The 12,061-nt window shown below is 52.5% G+C and overlaps 1 protein-coding gene across 1 annotated transcript in view; it reads right to left on the minus strand.

Annotated features, from left to right (window-relative positions):
* The window catches only part of GRIK4 (glutamate ionotropic receptor kainate type subunit 4), a 429,733-nt gene that overhangs the window by 68,806 nt on the left and 348,866 nt on the right, over window positions 1-12,061 (minus strand). Inside the window, 1 exon segment of the mRNA XM_078432856.2 lies at window positions 7,839-8,042. Coding sequence (XP_078288982.2) covers window positions 7,839-8,042 — 204 coding nt within the window.

Below are 12,061 nucleotides of genomic sequence, written 5' to 3' on the forward strand. Positions count from 1 at the left end.
TTCGGCTTCATTTACACTTAACTCATCAAAATGTCACTGGAAAGAGCGATTTGATGTCAAAGGCTTACGAGCCTTGGTTCTAAGCCTTCCAAAGCCCTTTTCTCTTTGAACCTAAATGTGCCATTCTGCCAACACGGTGTTGAATGCCAACAGGGTGGTTGGTTCTGAACTTTGAAGCCAGAGGAGGCTTCCTCTTCCCGAATGTGATTTGCAGCTGGGTCCCGAGGATGTGAAATGCAGTCTCTCCCCTTCCTGGCTACCAGTCCTCGGGGCTTAACCGACAAGAACGCCTCACCCACACTGGGGGAGAGAGGAAGGGGTCACAGAAGCCGTCTGCCCGGCTCTTGCCCTTCACAGATGGCGTGCAAACCCTTCATAGGCCAGAGCCAGATCTGGGTACCAAGTCCTGGGCACCCTCCAAATCCTCTGCCTAGGAGGACATCTCCAAAGTGAATGCCAATGGTGGCTGCGGGGACCCGAGGCTGCCATTGCAGCAGGTGAGGTCGTGTCCTGCCGCGGACTGGTGCCTGGGCTTGACCCTGCTTCTCTGCTTGCTGGCTGTGGGACACTGGGAGAATCATTTTGTACTTCTAAGTCTCCGGTGGCTTATCTCTACGATGGGGATAACGACATCTACTTCACGGCGCTGTTGTCAAACGGGTAAGGAGCGAATACTGGTGAAAGCAGTTTCAGATGGGAAATCACTGCAGAATCTTGTGAAGCGTTACGGAGACAACAGCCCGGACGGATATGCCCCTGATGGCGCTGCTTCCCAGTTATCCGCCTTGGGAAGAAGTTCTCGCGCCTTGGCCAGGACTCCAAAACCCTTTCACAAATGCTCCACCCCCCACCCCGTGCTCGGCCCGGTCCTGACGGTCACCCAACCCTGACACTGCTCCAGCCTCGTGGCGGGCTCTGCGTCCTCCCCCCGTCCCCGCCCCCATTCTCAACTCTGGGCAGCTCTTGTCCATAGGGAGTTCATTTTGAACAACAGCCAACCTTTCTGCTCCACAGCGCCCTCTAGCGACAACCCCTTCTCCTGCTTTCCCATAAAAGCAAGGCTTCTTTACAGACCATTCATTCCTCCCAGTTTCGACCCCTGCCATCGTATCTCAATCCGGCCACTCACGAAATTGCTCTTGCCAGTGACTTCTGTATCGCTAACTTTCTGTACTTCCTTTCAAGGGGTGGAAAACGTCTTTACCCATTTTCTTTCCGGGGCCTTCGGCAGCCTCCCGAGCCTGTGTTTTCCTCCTGGGTGATTCCTTCCCCACTCGTGGCTTCAGCAGCCACCTCCGATTCACCGCGCACCCTAGCACCCACAGCATCAGGGTGCCGAGCCCACTGTAGCCAACTCCTTGCTGAATGCCTCTACCTGGATGTCCGAAAGGCATTTCACAGTTCCCCATTCCAAAGCTAACTTCGTCCTCCCTTTTCCTCGCAGACCTGATTTCCTTTTGAATTTTCCACCTCAGCGACTGGCATTACCATCCACCCCGATGTCCAAGTTAGAAATCTAGGAGTCTTCTTACTGAAATACCTGTCTCTCGTGGTCCACTCTCATTTGGTCCCTGTGTCCTGGTGACTTCTGTATTAACATATACTATGACCCCATTTTCACTTGTGTAAAATACATATTCATTAAGAAATCAGAAGGGAAGGGGTACCTGTGACTCAATCAGTTGAATATCCGACTCTTGTTTTTGGCTCAGGTCATGATCCCGGGGTTGTGGGATCGAGCCCCGCACTGGACTCTGCACTGAGTGTGGAGCCTGCTTAAGATTCTCTCTCTCTCTCTCTCTCTCTCTCTCTCTCTCTCTCTCTCTCTCTCTCTCCCCCTCTGCCCCTCTCCCCCACTTGTGCGTGCTCTCTTGCTCTCTAAAATAAAATTATTTTTAAAAGAAAGCCAATTTAAAGGATTCACTATCTGACCACTGACAAGTAGCATCTATTATAAGCCTTTTAATGGCTTAACCAAAGAAGCAAGAGGCATCCAGACAAGGCATAAATGAGGTAGCCCCACGATCCAAAAGTTTACTCCTGAAATGAGTCTAAGAAAGCCAAGACCTTTGTTGCACAGGCAGGCTCCCCTGCCTCTGTCTTGTCCCACTCTTCCAGCCGTCCACACTCCACACTGGGGGCCCTTCGTCACATGGGACCTTCATCAATGACCGCTGCCTGCTTCCTAGCCTCATTTCCCACCATGCTCTGTTTCAGGCATCCTAACCTAAAATGGAAATATCCATGCATCTTCAGCCTGGCAGCTCATGCTCCTTCCCTCCCGGCACGCTCTTTGCTCTCCATGTCCCTCCTGTGCCTGGCCAACCTCTCTTGGTCCTTAAAGACTCTGGTCAAACATGACCCCCTGCAGGTGTCTCTCCTACACGTCACCAGCAGAATCAGGAGCCGGTCCTTCAGCCCTTGGTCCATACCCTGCTCTTCCCCATCAATGCCTTTCTCACTTTTACCCAACTTTCACCCAACTATCTCCCATCAAAGAGAGACCCGGGAGCCACCCACTCATCTTTGTATCTGAATACCTTGAACAATTTCAATTAACACTGTAAGTAAGTTTACTGGAGTGACACAGGAGGATCCCTGAGACTGTTCCTGGGGTACCTCCTTCTTCACACTACTTCACTCCACCCCTTCCCCTCCAAGTTCACCTCCATCAAGACAAACCATCACTGTGGGCAGGCCTGCTACGGGCTCATCCGGGAAGGATCTGACTGGGGCCAAACGAATCCAGATCCGAGAGCCTCCCCAAATAGATTCATCCCGCTCACCTCTGCGGCTCAACCACAGGACCGGGGGGAGAGGCCACCCACCTGGTCCAGTTTATGTGAATCTACTTGTCACTCCAAGCACATTCCCACCTGTAATGGGATTTGTGCCAAAAGACATATTCCGATGATTTCCAAACAGATGCAGAACACATGCTTGAATGCTCTTCTACAACTAATAGGCCATGTGTCCAAGCCCGAGAGCCTTGGATAAGCAGGTGATAATGGACGTGAACTCTGAGGCTCTCGAACACCCACTGGAGATGGCCCACGCCTCTGTACTTCACTCCGTGTCACTCAGACATGCGGGAAGCTGTTGTGCTCTTCAGACTGTCTACAGAAAGAGATTCCTTAGCCAAGGGCTATCGGCCCCTTGTGTGTGGGGTGTGATTCCCCTTTATATCTAGCCTCTGTCTCTCTTACTGCAGGCCAACCAGGCCTCATCTTGCTGGCTGTCCAGGGGAAGCGGGTGGGCAGCCTTGTCCATGCACACCCCGGGGGCCTCACCCTTTACACGGTCTCTTCCCCCAGATGTCACATGTGCCACGTGGGTGAGCAGCCCCCAAAGCCACAGGCGTGGACAGTGCGCACGGACGCACTGGCCCAGGAATGCTGCGCCCCCATGACGGAATCTCAGGCTTACCCCAGTGTGATGTTGTGAACAACTGTTTTCACTTGCAGCTGTTAACAGATGACGGGCTTAGTTTCCTTTTTTTTTTTCCTATGGGGGAAGGCATTCTCCTTGAACAAGAGGGGGTCACGGAGACACAACCTGGTGTACCTCCAGGAGCCTAATAATAATCATTCCTGAGGGGTGCCTGGCTGCCTCAGTCCGTAGAGCATGTGACTCTTGATCTCAGGGTTGTGAGTTCAAGCCCCACGATGGGCTTTGAGCTTACTTAAAAAAAAAAAAAAATCACTCCTGGTCCAAACCAGCTAAGGCTCACCTCCGGGCTCCCCCAGCGAGGAGGGGGATGGAGTCATGCTCAGTTTTACCCGTGGCCCCTGGACAGATGGCGTGACAGCAGCTGTGTCCTAACAATCCATAGCACATTCTGTCACTGGACAAGGCCGCAGGCAGGAAGGGGGTCAGCTGCTCACACCCATTGGCTGCAGCTTGAATTAGGGGAGCTGTCACTGTTGATTCAAGATCTGACTTGTCTGAAGGCAGCCACAGGGTTTGGGGCACATGGGGAGGTGACACCCTGCGGGGTGAACCTCAGCCGAGGAGACTCAGCAGGTGCATTCTCCTCCCCATCGCTACGGGCTGTCCGGTGAGGCGGCACTTTCCTGGGTCTCTCTGAAGAGCGAACACTCAGCTGGGCTTGGAGCAGAGCTATGGCCAGCCCAGGGACATACTCCTTTAGAAGGACGGACAGATGTCCTCTTGGCCTGCCATTCCCCTCCCTTCCCCCTCACTTCTGCTGCCTTGGAAGTGCACACCCTCAATTAGCATGGGAACTTCCCCCTTGGGCTCAGTTTTCCAGGGAGCCCTGACTTAAGGCAACTCCTATGCCTCCTATATGTCAAACCCTCTGTATGTGTGTGTTATTCCTCTGTATGTGTGTGTTATTTTATTATTATTTTTAGTTAATTTACTTTTTGAGAGAGAGACTGAGCAGGGGAGGGGCAGAGAGAGAGGGAAAGAGAGAGAATCTCAAGCAGGCTCAACACAGCACAGAGCCCGACACGGGGCTCGAACCCACGAACCGTGAGCTCATGACCTGAGCTGAAATCAAGAGTCAGACGCTTAACTGGCTGAGCCATCCCAGGCGCCCCCATGTGTGTGTGTGTTATTTTAGATCCTTAAAATTCTTCCCAATGAACACTGAAGGCTTGCAGAAGGGACAGAAAGGATAAAATAACTTGGCAAAGAACACACAGCCAGTAAGCGCATGGACTGAAACTTTAGCTTAGGTCTAACATCGGGATCTGTGCTCTCTCAGACCATGAGCGCTGAAGCCAGAGAGCCCAGGGCTTCAATGTGGACTCGGTACTTATTAGCTATGTGATCTCTGGCAGGTTACTTGACCTCTCTGACCCTCCCTTGCTTCGTCTGCAAAAGTGACAGATTTAGATGTGGTGAGCTCTGAGGTTTCCTTCCGTTGGGACATTCAAAGCCCTGCCGTTCCAGCCTCTGCAATGTTTCTGTACGACAGGATGGATCTTGGCTTTAGGACTAATGGAAGCCTAGGGAACATCTTGGCAGACACATCGAATTGTTGAACCTGGGGAAGGTGGTGGTCCCAGCATCACCCGTTCCAGCCCAGAATCAATCCCAGTGGCATCCAGACAGCCTCTGGGCTGGGATGCTCGTCCCATCCTTCAGATACCAGCTCCAGCGTCACTTCCCGAGGGAAGACTTCCCTCCCCTGCCCTCTCGCCTCTCGAGACTGGATCCCACTGCCCTCTGATACGTCCTCACGGCTCCTTCTACTTTTCTTCCCTTGCGCTAACGGTTTGAAATTCTATATGCATGTGATCCTTCATTAACATCTGTCTCTCGCTGGTAAGTTTCATGAGGGCAGTGTCTGCGTTTATGGGGTCCCCCCCACTGTATCTCCAACATCTGGAATAGCAGAAGGCATTCAATAAATATTTATTGAATTAATGGTTTAAGTAATTAACTAGTTGATATGAGTAGCTATGTCTAGATGAGACCAAAGCAGCAAGGGTTTGGGCTTGAAAGCCAATCTGGGGTGAAGTTGAAGATCCCTGGCTGATTGCCTAAGTCATTCAGTGTGTAGCCGCGTGTCCTTGAGTCCCAGGCTCCTCCCCTCTCCCTGCCGGTCCATGTCATAGCTCATTAGGGGGCTGATAAGGGGACTGGCTGTATACTAACTCTGACATCCCTGAAGTCGCCCTACCAGTCACCAGGTAGGCCAAGGAGGGCTGAAGAAACGGACTCAAGGTGACCAAGTTTGCCGGTAAGAGAAGGAAAAGTCATGGCAGTTCAGCTTCCTGGGGTTTAACCACCGGGCTCCACCTCTGCAGTGAAATGCAAATAAAAAATCTGTTTTTTTTGGGGGGTGGGGGATGAGGGGTTGAAGCATGGGCACCATCAGCAGGGTGGGCTCGAATCTCAAAGATAGCAGACAGGGTCACCTTGGTGGCTCAGTCGGTTAAGCATCCGACTTCAGCTCAGGTCATGATCTCACGGCGTGTGAGTTCGAGCCCCGTGTTAGGCTCTGTGCCGACAGCTCAGAGCCTGGAGCCTGCTTCGGATTCTGTGTCTCCCTCTCTCTCTGCCCCTTTCCCGCTCACACTCTGTCTGTCTCTCTCTCAAAACTAAATAAAAACATTAAAAAAAATCAAGATAGCAGACAGCTCTCTGAGGAAATCTTCACCCCTATGCCCTGCCCCTGTGAAATGCTCCCTGGGCTCCCTAGGCCTTCTGAGGCCTTCTGTGGCCTTCTGTTGACTGGTCTGTCCTCTGTATGAGAGCCTCTCCTTGCCAGCAAGGCCTCACTTCTGAAACAGCTCACACTGGAGGGTTCAGAGTCTTGCTATGTACCCTGCCGGGTCACTGCAAATGCTGTCTATACAGCCAGGCAATCTCCTAAGCACCCCTTCTCCTCACCTCTTAAATAGCTTTTCATGCTCCTGTCTATACAAACCATTTCACCATGAGGCATCAAAGACTGCTTATTTAATACCCAACAGATATTTTTATCCTTGAAGACGATCATGGCAAAAACGTATCTCGTACCCCAAGCCTGGTACATATAAAGGGTTAAAATCGTATTAACTCAAGAGATAAAGGGCAGAGAAAAAAGAAGGAAGGGAAGAAAAGAAGAAAGCCAGGAAGAAGGGAAGAGCAGTGTGGAGGGAGGGAGCATGAAAAGGAAGGAGAGAAGGCGGGGCCCAGTTGGAAGGGTACCTTTCTTGGTGACATCAAAGTCCAGCTGCGGTGGGGTGCGGCGGTGAGAACAGCGCAGGCCCGGCTGTTATACAGATCTGGGTTCAAATCCCAGCCCTGTCTCATACTAACTATGTGGCTTCAGACAAGTCATTCAAGCCCTCTGAGCTTCAGATGGCTCGTTTGTAAAGTGAGGATAACATCGAGCTAAAGGGTATGTTTAAAGAGGATTCAAGATAATGTATGTAAAACCCTTGCACGTTGGCATTCACTGGGAGGCTGCAGGGGCTCCTTCTGCACATGGAAAGCACAGAGAGGGAAAGGGCTTGGTTCAAGGTCGTGCTAGGAACCCAGGTCTGTGCTCTCTGCACTGAGTGCCCATCACCAGGACCCGGCCACAAAAACTCGGTTACGGAAATAGGGGCCGTGAAACAGTAACGACTTAATTAATTTGTACAGCTGTTAACAGTGTGTGCCAAGAAAACAAGAGATGTCCCCCAGGAAGAACTTTCTATATCCTTGCTCTAACCAAACAGATGACTGACATTCTATGATGCTCACCTGCATTTTAACCAACTCCCCACATTCACCCTGAAAATCTACAGCCTGTCCAAGTGCACCTTGGCTCGGGTCTGTAGAAGCACGTTAACGACAGCAGAGAGTAGTACGAGAAGTAATAACGAAATAGCCGTAACCGTGACCATCTCCTCTGACGGTTGAACCTTTTCCCCCTGTTATTTTACCATGTCTCCCTTGACCGCCACTTCTCCAGTGTCAAAGTCAACTGATGTGGTGTGTTCTATTCTCCCGGGCCCACCCAAGCTCTGCCAGGGGGTGCTACCGAGCCGTAAAATCGTCGGAACGAACAGAAAGCACCAGGCGTATCCAGAAAACGGACCCCGAACCCAAACCTCAAATCCGTATTAATTGGTCAAGACCTCCATTACCTGTTACAGGTGCTGAACTGGGAGAGCCACAGGGCAGGGATCATGGCGGTCTGCATTACTAACGTTTACCGCCAGTGCCTGGCTCAGTGCCGGCACGGAAAAGATTTGTGCAAAAAAATGGACAAATACATGAAAAAGGCATGACTGCCTGAATACGTGGATGGTTCATGAGCATTCGGCAAACCTCATGCCCTTCAATTCCCCCTCCCCAGCCCACCCCCAAGTCTAGACCACCTGTTCTTTCCTTACCCTAGCGATCAGCTCCCCGACCATTCCCGTCCAGGTGCCATTGGCCTCAGGAACACCGTACACACCATCCCCGACCAGGCGGATCTTGTAGTTGAACCGGAGGATCTCTGCCAGCTCCTTGAGCATGTCCACACAGAAGCCCTCGTAGCGGTCATTGCCTTCCATCTCCTGGTGGTTCCCCTTCAGCATTAAATACGGGTTTTCCTGCAGCAAAACTGGGCAGCTGTCATTCTCATCTTAGCCCTGGTGTCTCAGCCACGAGGGATGGGGGTGCCGGGGCAGAGGTCGGGGAGGAGACGAGGTAGAGGGATGGAAGTGACTGGGGCGATGGGCTGCTCTGGAGGTGGCAATAAGCTCCCCTCCTGGCCTCAAGACACTTCTCTTACCAGGAACACACAAGGGTCTCAGTGCACAGAGGGTCAAGCTGAAGCTCCTCCCTCTGGTGCAAGGTCATCATTTGACCTCACCCCCTTCCCATCCCTTCTTTCTTTCCCTTCTGTTTGTTTATTCCACATGGACCTGTCACAGGGCATTATGAGATACTAGGATACTGACAATATAGCGGGTGAGGTAAGAACATGTACTGACCAAATGCAACCCAAGGCAGAGCAGGTCCAACCACGAGAGCTCTGGGAAGAGGGGTGGGTCTCTCTGGGGAAAACGTCCAGAGAAGTTTCCATGGGGGAGGTAAAACCCAAGCTGGGTTCCAGAGGGGGATGGAATACAGATGGAATAGTGTTAATGGAAGGCATCAGAGGCAGGGGAAAGGCAAGATCAAGGGCATAATCTTGAGTGCAAAGGAGCATGGCCTCTTTAGGGGACAACGGACCCTCCATTCAGTTGGAGCATGGCTTGTGTGCCCGGAGGATAAATTAGGGTCAGAGGGGCCTTGGGTGCCAGGGCAAGGTGGGTACACAGCCTACATACATAGTAGGGGAACATGGATGGTTTGAAAGACTTAAGGATTAAGAATATTAAATAATAAGAGAGAGCATCTTGGGGCTAGGGCAGACTCTCTCCTGATGTGAGATACTGAGTCCTGAGCCATAGTTTGGCTCAGGATAGAGCGCAGAGAGCTGGAAGAAACACAGAGAGGGCCAGGCTTGAGGGCAGGTGGGGTGTGGGGTACAGAGGGTAGGGGTCCTCAGACTATTGGAGCCTGGGTGGATGTCCAGAGGAAGGTGTCATCACGGGCATGGATGGTCTGGAAGGGAAGACGATTGGGGACGTGTTGAATTTGGGGTACCGGCAGGCTATCCCGGAGGAAACCCCTGACCGAATGCTTAAAATGTGGACTGAGGGCAAGACCGGGGCAGGGATTGGGAGGCCTCTGTACAGAATGGACGGCTGAAGCTGCAGGAAATGTGAGGCCATCGGCGGGGGAAGAAATGGGGGAGGACAGAAGGGGGACAAGAGGACAAGGCCCTGATCTTAGACAGTGGGAAAATGAAGAGCAGCCATAGAAGATAAAGCAGAAGCAACCAGAAAAGTTGAAAATCAGGAGAATGGGGCCATGAGAGCCAAGGAGCAAGGAGGTTCAGGAAGGAGGGTGCACACGTTCCCCTGCAGAGATGAAGCAGGGCTGTGAAGGGGGCCCCTGGCCAGGTGTTGCTGGCAACCCTCCCACGGCAGGTGCAGCGGGGCGGCAGGACTCCACAGGAACGGGGAGTGAATGCAAGGTGCATGAGAAAGAAGGTACCGGAACTTTGAGAAGTCAGGAGATAAAGGCAGGCAGGCACACGGCCTCTCCACCCACCTTCTACTGGCCTCGTCTCTCCTCCAGCCTCGGTTGCCCCATCTGCAAACCACTGGGCTGGAGGATTCCCCGAGGGCCCACCAACACCACGACTTACAATCCCCCAAGCTGGAGGCAGCTGGAGGGGCAGCAGGGTGTGGGCAAGGGGGTGGCGATGGTATCTGAGGATGGGAGAGGCCAGGGTGTATTTGCAGGTAGAAAGGAAGAATCCCTTGAGAAGGAGAGATCAGAGAAGGAAGAGAGGCGCTAGCTGGTGCAGTGAGGTCCTGGGGCCAAGTGGAAAGAGACAGGGCCAAGGCGGCAAAGAAGCTGGGAAGGAGGCCTGTAGGTGAGGTGGAGACATGGACGTGGACACAGAGAGGAGGGGAAGGGACAGAGGTGAGGGAATCCGTGCCAGGCCCCAGAGTCACGTTGGGGCGGGACTGAAGGCTTGGTGTGCAAAGGGCTTAGCAGAACTGCTCAGGGGATATGACAAGGAAGGGGTAAGACGTGGGCCCAGGGAGTACCAAGGCCCAGAGGAAGTCGGGAGGCTGACCGTTGATGGGTAGCTGTGAGTGGGGATGGTGAGGACGACCGGGCTTGGGACCCGCACGAGATGAGATGGCTGAGCATCAAGGTGGAGATCATGCTAGAAGCTAAGAGACACAAGTGCTGAGACACTGGTTTGCTGAGCTCAAGTCAGAAGGGGCTTCAGGGTTGGGGAGGGCTGAGAGTCAGACAGCCCAGAAGTCATGAGGGGAGGGTACAGGAGGGTGATTTTGTGAGCGTGAAGTAGGAGAGAAGAAGGCAGAAGGCTGTTTGTCAGGGAGAGGGAGCTCTGTGTCGAAGGTGGCCTGGTTCTGTTTCATGGCCAAGTTCACTGCCATGTCCATGAGGTGGACCAGTCTCCTGTCTTCCACACCTGCTGTCCTCCACTCAAGGGTTTCTCTCTGCCCCAGCTGCTCTCCCTCCCTTTCTCCCGCCTAACCTAACTCACCTCTGTCCTTGGGGGTCCCATCGCCTCCTCTGATGCCAACTCATTTCTCAGAACTCTCACTGCCTCACATGGCCCAGTCATCCTCTAGGCCATGCTCCCAGGTAAAATGTAAGTGGGGCCTGGATGGACTCTTCCCCTTCCCTGGTACCCCTATCTGGCTCCGGCACCAGGCCCTTGTGGACTGAGTGAATGCACAGGGCTTGGCTGGGGGTTCCAGCCCTGGGTTGGCAACATCCCAGGCTACCTTTACTTATCCCAGGGAGTACCATGAAATTCTTTTCCCAGAAACATTCTACTCTCAAATTAACTTAACGCTCACGGGCACGTTCATAGTAAACATACAAAAGGCCAATCTTGGGGGCGCCTGGATGGCTCAGTCAGTTAAGCATCCCACTTCAGCTCAGGTCACGATCTCACGGTTTGTGAGTTCGAGCCCTGCATTGGGCTCTACACAGAGGGTGTAGATCCTGCTTGGGATTCTGTCTTTCCTTCTTTCTCTCTCTGTCCCTCCCCTGCTTGCGCGCACTCTCTCTCTCTCTCTCTCTCTCTCTCGAAAACAAAATAAACATCCAAAAAAAAAAAAAAGCCGATCTTGGAGGGAGGAAACGTGGGAAAGCCAAACTGTCAGGAAGGTTGGGGCTCCCCAGCACTTTGAAAAATGTAGGGGCCGAGTGCTGGCTTGGAGCCGGAGCCCCTCTGTGCTGGCATGAGGGTTGGGAGAAGGGAAAGGGGAACACAGGCAAAATGTTCAACTCAGGGTAAGCGCTCAAGGAGTTAAGAGCTACGGCTAATTCTGTGTGTGTGCTATTAACCAATAAATCATTCACATGTCCCAAGTGTACCCAGACAGGAACAGGAGACGACAGGGATATGTGCTGAGTGTTAAGGGGTGAGTCGTTCAGGATTACTGTTTGCCAAGGATAACCCACAAATGGTCACTGGGGACTAAATTAAGATAATCGTTCCTCGTGAGAGTTGTAGCAGCCATCTTAGACACAGAGGCACAAGAAAAGACGTGTGTCCGGATCATACTTACCATGTTGTTAAACGTCACCCGACACCAAAGTGCCCTGCTGTCACAGTTGATGAACACACGTGTGCATATGTGAACCACATGCGCGCGTGCGCACACACACAGAGTCAGATTGACTTTCCCCATCTGGAAACACACCCCTGTGGTCTCCGTGTCCCCGTAGGTCTGTGCCAAAGCTCTCAGCACCGTCCAATTTTAGCCCCTGAGAGGCAGGAAGTACAACCCAGCAATGTCCCCATCTCCCTCTCAAACTCGCGTTGGCTTTTAAGGGACATCCTTCTACCCTGTAGGAAGGAACTCCTTTATTCAAATTCTAATCGCCGAGCTCCTACTTTGCGTCAGGAACCCCAATCTTCGAGGAGTTCCCATTCTAGAAGGGGATATAGAATGTAAACAACAACGTCTGATAGGAGAAATGCCACCACGGAGGTGTGGGCAAAATGCTAGAGACAGGGGAG

The sequence above is a fragment of the Panthera onca genome, chromosome D1, assembly GCF_046562875.1.
Source record: "Panthera onca isolate mPanOnc1 chromosome D1, mPanOnc1 haplotype 2, whole genome shotgun sequence".
In the NCBI taxonomy this organism is placed as follows: Eukaryota; Metazoa; Chordata; class Mammalia; order Carnivora; family Felidae; genus Panthera; species Panthera onca.